This window comes from Hyaena hyaena, unplaced genomic scaffold (assembly GCF_003009895.1).
Source record: "Hyaena hyaena isolate Hyena2069 unplaced genomic scaffold, ASM300989v1 scaffold_235, whole genome shotgun sequence".
Taxonomy (NCBI): Eukaryota; Metazoa; Chordata; class Mammalia; order Carnivora; family Hyaenidae; genus Hyaena; species Hyaena hyaena.
In genome coordinates this window covers 2,322,469-2,332,113 of record NW_024080867.1, presented here as the reverse complement: position 1 = coordinate 2,332,113, position 9,645 = coordinate 2,322,469, and the positions used below count along the sequence as shown (strand labels likewise).

Below are 9,645 nucleotides of genomic sequence, written 5' to 3'. Positions count from 1 at the left end.
GCCGGAGCCCCCGAGCGTGGGCCGCGCAGAGCCGCCGGAGGCCCCGAGCGTGGACCGCGCACAGAGCCGCCGGAGCCCCCGAGCGTGGACCGCGCAGAGCCGCCGGAGCCCCCGAGTGTGGACCGCGCACAGAGCCGCCGAGTGTGGACCGCGCACAGAGCCGCCGAGTGTGGACCGCGCACAGAGCCGCCGGAGCCGCCGAGCGTGGACCGCGCACAGAGCCGCCGGAGCCCCCGAGTGTGGACCGCGCGCAGAGCCGCCGGAGCCCCCGAGTGTGGACAGGTAAAGCGGTGCCACTCTCTGCTCTGGAAAAACGTGTGGCGGTTTCCTGAAAGGTCAGTACACACCCGCCACGTGGTTCAGCCGTGCTCCTCCCGGGGTTTGCTCAAGAGAAAGGGAACACAGGTCCTCGGTGAACGCTGTTCGCACGGGTTCACGGCCGCTCTATTTCTATCAGCCCGGAACCGGGGACAAGCCCGATTTCTCCAGCAACTGAATGGAGACGGAGACTGTGGTCCATCGTGAAGTAGAATATCGCTCAGCAATAAAGAGGAGCGAACTCCTGGTACATACGACATAGGCGAACCTCAAATAATTCCACCGAGGGCAAGAAATCAGACCAAAAGGACTACGCGCTGCATGAGTGCATCGACACAGAGGTGCAGAATACGCAGATGAAACCAAGGTGCAGGGAGGCTGCCCAGGGGATGGAGGGTGTGTGCGTGAGCACAGGCAGCTGCTGGAAACGGGTCGCGCATCTGTTCGTTATCTGGATCATGGTGACGGCACCCCCCGCGTGTATACAGGTGTCGGAACGCATCCAGTCATTCGCTGTAAATATGTGCAGTTAACTGGAGGTCAATTATACTCCACAAGAGAAGTGAGAACATATTTTGGTTCTGAAAATTAGTGGTTTCTTACCAAATGCTATTATCAAGGGACATCTTTCCACGTCAGCGTCTACAAAGAGCGCTCGTCTTTGAAGAGCTGCACGGTCTCCATCCTACCGGTAAAATGGAATATGTTTAGCCAGTCTGGATAGGTAGGCATTTAGGCCATTTCTCCTTTTTGCCCTGTGTAAAGCTTTGCACACTTCCAGGGAGATATCTAAAGGACAGATCACTAAAAACAGAACCGTTAAAAAAATTTGGCTGATAATGCCAAACTGTCCTCCAGAAGAGGTATCCCAACTTTATATTCCTAAAACGAGAAAGTCCTTTTCCCTGCACTCTCACAATACAGGCTATTTTCAGTCTTTTTCATCTCTGTGTACCTCATGGGCAAAAACGAGATTTCTTTGACTTGATTTGTATTTCTCTATTGGTAAGCTTTAAAAACTTTTATAAAGTGTAATTTTGTGTATTTCTACATTTATGTACCGCCAGCTCATATGTTTGGCCTACCTTCCTATCATCCTTTTTCTTGTTTATTCCTAGGAGCTCTTTATATAATTATAATCCTCTGACCATTATACATGTGGTAAATATTATTCCCCTACCTGTCAACTTTATTTTTATCTTTGAGTAATTTAAACTTCCTACAGAGTCAAATCTGTCCATCTTTTTTCTTATTTCTTTGCAGGCCGGTGGTGAGTAATTCAGCAAAGCTGCCCCCTTACCCAGAGACACCAGGTTCCTGTAGTTCTCCAGCATCACATCTCTGTACAAGTCCTTCTGGGCGGGCTCCAGCTGCTGCCACTCCTCCTGGGTGAAGTCCACAGCCACATCCCTGAACGTCACTGACTCCTGTAAGAGGAAACCCACAACCACTCACCGCAGGGCCCTGCTCACAAAGGTCTGGAGAAATGGCCGGAAACGTCAAGAGGATTTAGGGAGGCAGACGAGATGTACCTGGAGTGATTTCAAAAGGTGCGGGGGTTCTGAAGGGACCAAGCGCTCAGCGTCCTTGGTCCTCAGACAGAGAAATAAAACAAATGGAAGATTGTTTAGAGCGGAAAGTCACACACTTGGGAAGCAGAGAAGGAACCAGAGGTAGAATGACCATTACCCTGTGAATCACCATGGGCATGAGTTGCCCGGCAAAGGCAGAATCCTAGGTGGGATCTAGTATTTCAACAAACTGTCCTGAGCCCCTACGGAACTGCAGGCACTAGGCTGGGTGCTGGGCACCAGACTCAGAAAGTTCAAGAACCATGGGGCGCCTGGGTGGCTCAGTCGGTTAAGCGTCCGACTTCGGCTCGGGTCATGATCTCACGGTTCGTGGGTTCAAGCCCCGCGTCCGGCTCTGTGCTGACAGCTCAGAGCCTGGATCCTGTTTCAGATTCTGTATCTCCCTCTCTCTCTGACCTTCCCCTGCTCACGCTGTGTCTCTCTCTCTCTCTCTCCTAGAAAGAAACAAAAATATTAAAAAAAAAAAAAAAGAAAGTTCAAGAACCAGGTCCTCATGGACGAGGCATGAACACAAATGGGACAGACCAGCCATTGGCTCAATACCACCGTGAAGGTATGAACGAGAGGGGGGTCAGGACCTGAGGCTAAAACGCAGATGGGACCTGGGGGCCAGGGGGTGGTGGGAAGTTCCTGGGTGGAAACCCCGGTGCCTTCCCAGCTGAGGCCGTGAGCCCTTGGATAAATGAATATCCCGCAGCACGGAAGGAAAGGACGGTGACGACGCGGTCAGTCACAATGCTGACAAGACCTATCACTTGCTACGCAGACCCTATGGGCCGGGTCCCACTCGAAGTGCTTGTTGTAGGCTGAATTCTCTGCCAGCCCCGAGTCCTAACCCCCAGCACCCCCGAATGGAATGTGATCCGGAACCAGGGACCGTGCAGGCATAGTTAAGCGGAGATCACACTGGAGGAGGGCGGGCCCTTGATCCTCCAGGACTGGTGTCCTTCTAAGGCAGGAAGACACACGGACGTGCCCTGGGAGAACACACGTGAAGGCTGGCCTTATGCAGCCACAAGCCCAGAACAACCAGAAGCCAGAAGCGAGGCCTGGAACACATCCTTCCCTGAGGCCTTCGGAGGAAGCACGTCCCTGCCGGCACCGTGACCCTGTGGCCTCCATCCTCCAGGATTGGGAGGACACAGATTTACCTTGTTTAAGCCCCCAGTCTGGGGTCACTTTGTTACGCAGCCTTAGCAAACCAACACATCCCTCTTGGTGACTGTGATCCCTAGTGCTTTGTACCATGCCGGGCATACAGTAGGCGCTCACTACGTAGCTGCTGAATGAATCAATGGTTCAGAGAGTAAGGAGGGCATGAGACTTGAGGAAGGTAATCCACAATTTGAGCTCAGGACAGTGCACACATGGTGTAAGTGCTCAACGGCCGTCAGCTACTGTTATTGCTGCCGGCTCGTCCTCGGCTCTCCCGGTGCCCCCAGCACCCCTGCCCCCTGGGGGGAGACCTCGTCTGCCGGCCACTCCTTCCACTTCCTGGGTGCCTGCCCGTGCCCCTCCCCCCACCCGTCTCTGCGGCCACCACCACTGCCGCGGAAGCAGCATGCACGGTGGTTAATAGCGTTTGGAGTTGGGAGCCTGGGGCCCTGCAGTGAAATCCTGGCTCTCCCTCTTCCTGGCTGTGTTTCCTTGGCCTCCTGTCTTAACCCTTCTGAGCCTCGATTGTTCAGCGGGCTTTGGAACCACAATGTCCCCCCCCACACACACACACTTGGGAGCGGTCATGGGCTTCGGAACAACAATGTCCCCCTCGCACTGGTCATGGGCGTTAAGTGACGTAAGGCGTGTGTGCTTCCTGCACGGCGTCTGGCCCGGCTGCAGTATGCGCCTGCTGCGTGTGGACTTCTGCTATCGACATCTGATTAATTTTACCATTTCATATATACATCTCATATATACTTAGTATTAATACTAATTATTACCACTGTAATAATATTATTTTGTTCTGTGAACTAATACAACCTTTGGCCAGTCCTGATAATAACTCCTTCTCTGTTTTTTATGTCTTTATTTTTAAATGTTTATTTATTTTTTTGAGAGGAAGAGAGCACAGGTGAACGGGAAAGGACAGAGAGAGGGAGAGAGAATCCCTAGCAGGCTCCATGCTGTCGGAGCAGAGTCTGATGCGGGCTCCATCCCACCAACCCTGAGATCATGACGGGAGCTGAAAGCAAGAGTCGGACACTTAACCATCTGAGGCACCCAGGCGCCCCAACAATTCCTTCTTTAAAAAACCCTGCTTTATTGAGGTGTGGTTTCCATACAGAACACTGTGGCTATTAATCAAGTTTGGAAAGTTCACACCCATGTAATCACCACCACAAATCAAGGCCATAAACCTACCCATCGCTTCCAAAAGTTTCTTCCTTCCCCCTTTTAAAACTTATTTTAATATGTTTAATATAATAATCCCTTCAGAAAGTCTTCCCTAAACATCTCGACTCACTCACTAGGTAAACTATGTACCCAGCAGGTTGCACACACCGAGCCTGGGCCAGGGGCGCACAAAAATGCTCCGAAGCCAAAATGGACAGTCTGAGAAGCTTTGGAGCCTACCCTTACAGCAAAGGATGCTGGGAGGGCAGACAGCAGGGGTTTCGAGGAGATCTCGCCGAGAGGTGAAGCTTGACCCCCAGCACGTGCAAGCTGTCGGAGTCCTAAGTAAGGCAGGTGGGAGGGGGATCAGGACGGCACCCGGGCCAGTTGTGAGTGATGGCGCGACCGCGCGGCTGCTTTGGGAAGCACTCCGACAGCTCCCTAGAGGGTTAAACAGAATCCCCGTATCAGCCGGCAACCCTCCTCCGGGGTGTGCCCCCCGGGGAAATGCGGACACACGTGCAAACCAGACACCTGTAACGTTCACTGCAGCACTGCTGAGAGGGTCCAGAGCGGAAACAACCCTCAGTGCCTCACCTGCTGAATGGAGGGAATAAAACATGTGCTCCAGCCACACGGGGGAGTATCGCCCAGCCATGAAAAGGAAGAAAGCACCAGCCTGCGCTCGTGAAGGAACCTCACAATCAGGACCTGCCTGGGGGCTCAGCCGGTTCAGGGCGTGACTCTTGATTTCAGCTCAGGTCATGATCCCATAGTTCAGGAGTTTGGGCCCCGCGCAGGGCTCCATGCCGTCACTGTGGAGCCTGCCTGGGATTCTCTCTCTCTGTGTCTCTTTCTCTCTCTGTCTGCCCCTCCCCTGCCCGTGCTCTCTCTCTCTCTCAAATAAATCATCTTTAAAAAAAATTCATGATGCTGAAAGACACACAAAAGACCACACAACGTGTGATTTCATTTCTATTAAGGAATGTGTCAGATACGAAGATTCAGGGACACACAAAGTAGATTAGTGGCTGCCAGGGGCAGGGGCCAGTAGGTAAAATGGGAATCATTGCTATGGGGCACACACTTCCTTTTTGCATTGTGGACAGGGTTTTTCTGTTTTTTATTTTAATGTTTACTTTTTTTTATTTTTTTTAAATGTTTTTTAAATTTATTTTTGAGAGGGAGATAGAGACAGCATGAGCAGGGGGCGGGGGTCAGAGAGAGATGGAGACACAGAATCCAAAACAGGCTCCAGGCTCTGAGCTGTCAGCACAGAGCCCGACGCGGGGCTTGAACTCACGATCCGTGAGATCGTGACCTGAGCTGAAGTCGGACACTTAACCGACTGAGCCACCCAGGCACCCTGTACCTGTAACTTCTGACGACATCCAGTCCCCCCCACCAGGGAGGCCTCTCCTCCACCCAGCGGGGACCACGTCAGGCCACCACAGGCTGGGGACGTGCTAGCGGGCTCACGGAAGGCCTCAAAGTACCCAAGCCTGGATTCCTCTCCAAGAAGTCCCTCGGGAGAAATCACGCGAGCTGCAGGGAAGGACTGGCGCCCAGCACGTCACTCTGGACGTTACTTACGGAGACGGGCCTGCGCCCCACACCAGGGCCTCCGAGAGGAAGCAGCCACAGCCCTTGAGCAAACCCCCACGTGGCCATTCACACTGATGCCGTGCGGGCTCTGAACCACGCGGACAGACGCTCAGGATGAAACCTTCGACCAGAGAAACGGGACGGAAAACCTGCTTAGCCGGCTTGGTGCTCATTTTTGCAAAACACTCGATGTGCAGGGAGAGACAGGCTCACAGACATTGCAAAGGTTATCTCCCGGGGTCAGGTCACAGGGCGCGTGGATGGTCGTAGCTGTGTTCTTCCGGATTTTTCTAAGCCCTTTATAATGATCACGCATGTCTATACCTACCAGAAATTTTCTTTGATTTTTATGATAGACTAGTTACAGCATCAAAAAATTATTTTAAAAAAATCGAACTCACTGGATGAACATTTAGGTACATTGATTATACAGGTAAACAAGTGATGTTTGTAAAGTTTATGAAGTTTCAAAATAAGGGAAATCCTTTTTTTTAAGTTTATTGTGAGAGAGAGAGAGACAGAGAGAGAGAAAGAGAGAATCTCAAGAAGGCTCCATGCTGTGAGAGCCTGGGTCAGGGCTTGAACTGTGAGATCCTGATCTGAGCGGAAACGAAAAGTCAGATGCTTAACCCCCTGAGCCACCCAGGTGCCCTGGGAAATGCTTACTGATTAAAGCTGGATGGGGGGAAAATACCAATATTAAAATGGCAGAGCCAAAACTTCATCAGTTTTTAAAAAGAATAATCAGAGGGGCACCCGGGTGGCTCAGTCGGTGAAGCGTCCAACTTCAGCTCAGGTCAGGATCTCGCAGTTCATGATTTCAAGCCCCGCGTCAGGCTCCGTGCTGTGAGCATGGAGCCTGCTTGGGATTCTCCGTCCACCTCACTGCCTCTCCCCTGCTCGTGCTCGCTCACTCTGTCTCCCTCCCTCTCTCAAAATTAACAAACATTAAAAAGAAGGAGAATCAGAGGAGGAAGGCAATAAGCGCATACCCAAGCTTACCAGGTGCTCCCTGTTTTCTATAAGAAGCATTTATTTATATGTTATTTTTTAAATTATGAAATATTTCTGGCATGAAAGGAAGTTTAGAGAAAAATGCAACAGCCACACACGCACCCCCGTGGAGCACAAGACACGTAGCGGGAGCCAGCCCGGGCCGGCCCTCCCTGCCCCCGCTGCCGGCCGCCGCCGTCGCACCCGGCCCGCGTCCCTTCAGCAGGCGTGTGGCTGCTCATAAGGGACATTCACACGGGTGGGACGGTGCTGCCTGGGGGCCTCTGTCACACTTGAGGTGACGCGTTTAAACACCACTTCCCAGGCGCCCACGGGTGTCTCCTGAAAGCCCCCAGGACAGAGCTGCTCAGCGCCAAGCTGGCCCGTCCCCTCGGCCGACCGACGCCAGGGGCAGGGGCAGGCAGGAGGCTGCAGAGCCGAGCATCACCCATGCACGCTACCCGCCCCCCGGACACAGGGCCGAGTCTGTGAGCCCTGCGGGGGCCCTGCCCCTGGCCTCGAGCCTCTGGAATGAGCGCGAGGTGACTCACCAGGGCCTCGTCAGTCAGCAGCTGGGTGGCCATCCCTCCAGCGCCCCGGGTGACACGGCAGACTGTGGCTGGGAGAGAGAGAGAGAAAGAAGATACAGTGAGAGACTGGGCCTGGGCCTGCTTCACCGTGCAGGAGCCAGGCAGGAGCCAGGCAAGGAGGGACACACACACACACACACACACGCCAATAACACATGCTAACCACGCTTACCGCATGCAAGGGCCTGGACACACGTCTCTCCCTCAGTCCTCCTAACACTCCTAACAGAAATAGGTGAGTCCTATTTCCACCCCATTTCACAGATGAGAAAACTGAGGCCCAAAAGCTAAGTACACACCCAAGATTCCACAGGTGGGAATGGACTTGGGCAGAGTACATCCAGGTCCACGTGCTGGCAGCCTTTCGAACACTCACCCAACACGCATGTGCACTCACACACGCAAATCCGTTTGCATTCCCACCGGCTGCTGGGAGCACAGGACCCTCTGCCTTCCCCCAGGCACCCTGCTCAGGCTCCCCCTCCCCGGTCTGAGTGCTGGTCTGAGGCCCCAATCCCCACCCCTGCTTTACGGCAATGCCCTGCTTCTATTTACAGCAGTAACACAGAATACCCCCCCTTTTGTAAATTTTTAAATATTTATTTTTGAGAAAGAGAGAGAGAGAGGAATGGGGGGGGGGGCAGAGAGAGAGGGAGACACAGAATCTGAAGCAGCTCCAGGCGCTGAGCTAGCTGCCGGCACAGAGCCTGATGTGGGGATTGAACCCACGAACCATGAGATCATGACCTGAGCCAAAGTTGGATACTCAACCGACTGAGCCCCCCAGACACCCCCAGAATGCCCTTTTAAACGAAGGTGACTTAAGTGAAATAAATTAATTTTTAAAAATCAGTGAGCCAATTTATTTTTTTTTTAAATGTTTTATTTATTTCTAGGAGAGAGAGACAGCGTGAGCAGGGGAGGGTCAGAGAGAGAGGGAGTGACAGACTCTGAAACAGGCTCCAGGCTCTGAGCTGGCAGTCAGCACAGAGCCTGACGCGGGGCTCGAACCCACGAACCGCGAGATCATGACCTGAGCGAAAGTCGGACGCCGAACCAACTAAGCCACCCGGGCACCCCTGTGAGCCAATTTAAATAAAAGACAAAGTACAATGCAGGACAGGTGACATAGTCTTGGGCAAATTCTTGTAGTTTAGGGAATGTTGGTTCAGTCCTGACTCCATGATGACCTGCCAGGACTTTGCATGTCTCCCATGATGGGGAGCTCACTACCTGTATCACCAACACCTCTGACCAGAAACACATTTTCCTTTTGCTAGAAGCCAAAATATGCCTCCCTCGACCTCCTGGAAGAAACACAGACCACTGGCTACTGTGCCGTTTCTCAAAGTGCCAGAAATCATTGGACATTTATTATTATTCAAAACACGTCTGTAGGCCCCTGCCCAGACACTCTTCATCAAACCCTCTGGGATGGAGCTCCAGAACCATAATTTTCAAACAAAATTCTTAAGGTGTAAAAACCACGAAGACAAGGGGCTTTCTGAGGCCAAATGGTCCCCCACTTTCACAAGCAAAAAGTCTGTGGTTCTAATGACACAGGTCACACATAAGGACAGGTTGGCTGAAACGTTCAGAAAACCGGTTCTCCCCGGGGGTGATTTTGGCCCCCAGGAGACACTGGGAGCACCTGGAGCCATGTGTAGGTGCCACGATTTGGGAGTGTGTGCCGCCGAGGGCATTTGGTGGGTGTTCTGTCACTGCACAAGACACCCCCACAGCGACGAATGTCAACGGCGTGCACGCTCAGAAGCCCCGCAGTTGATGACAAAGGCGCGGGCACAGGTGTCCCACCGCCCAGTCCGCACGCTGCACAGCACCAGGTCGCCGGCAGCAGTCCCTTGAGAAAAACGCCCTCGAGCTGAGGACTCTCCAGGCGATCCCGCAGCACGGAGGTCATCCAGCCCGCAAGCACCCAGCCCAGGGGCACCGGCCCTCCCGCCTGCTCCCTCTGCAGAGGTGCCCATCCCATGGCTAGCTGCTTCCCACGGCCACCCCCAGGCCCCCCAAGCTCAACACTCGCGCCCCGCCCCCCCATCTTCCTACAGCAGACATCACTGACAACTGGCTTTTTAAATAGTTGTTCTTGGGGAGCCTGGGTGGCTTAGTCGGTTAAGCGTCCGACTTTCGCTTAGGTCATGATCTCGCGGTTCGTGGGTTCGAGCCCCGCGTCGGGCTCTGTGCTGACTGCC

The 9,645-nt window shown here is 53.3% G+C and overlaps 1 protein-coding gene across 1 annotated transcript in view; it reads right to left on the bottom strand.

Annotated features, from left to right (window-relative positions):
* Positions 1 to 9,645, bottom strand: part of ZNF71 (zinc finger protein 71) — a 23,927-nt gene that overhangs the window by 11,385 nt on the left and 2,897 nt on the right. Inside the window, exons 2-3 of the mRNA XM_039244152.1 lie at positions 7,394 to 7,461; positions 1,619 to 1,745 (exon numbers count right to left, since the gene is read on the bottom strand). Of these exons, the coding sequence (XP_039100083.1) occupies positions 1,619 to 1,745; positions 7,394 to 7,426 (160 nt within the window). The 5' untranslated portion in view covers positions 7,427 to 7,461. The remainder of the gene's footprint in view (positions 1 to 1,618; positions 1,746 to 7,393; positions 7,462 to 9,645) is intronic.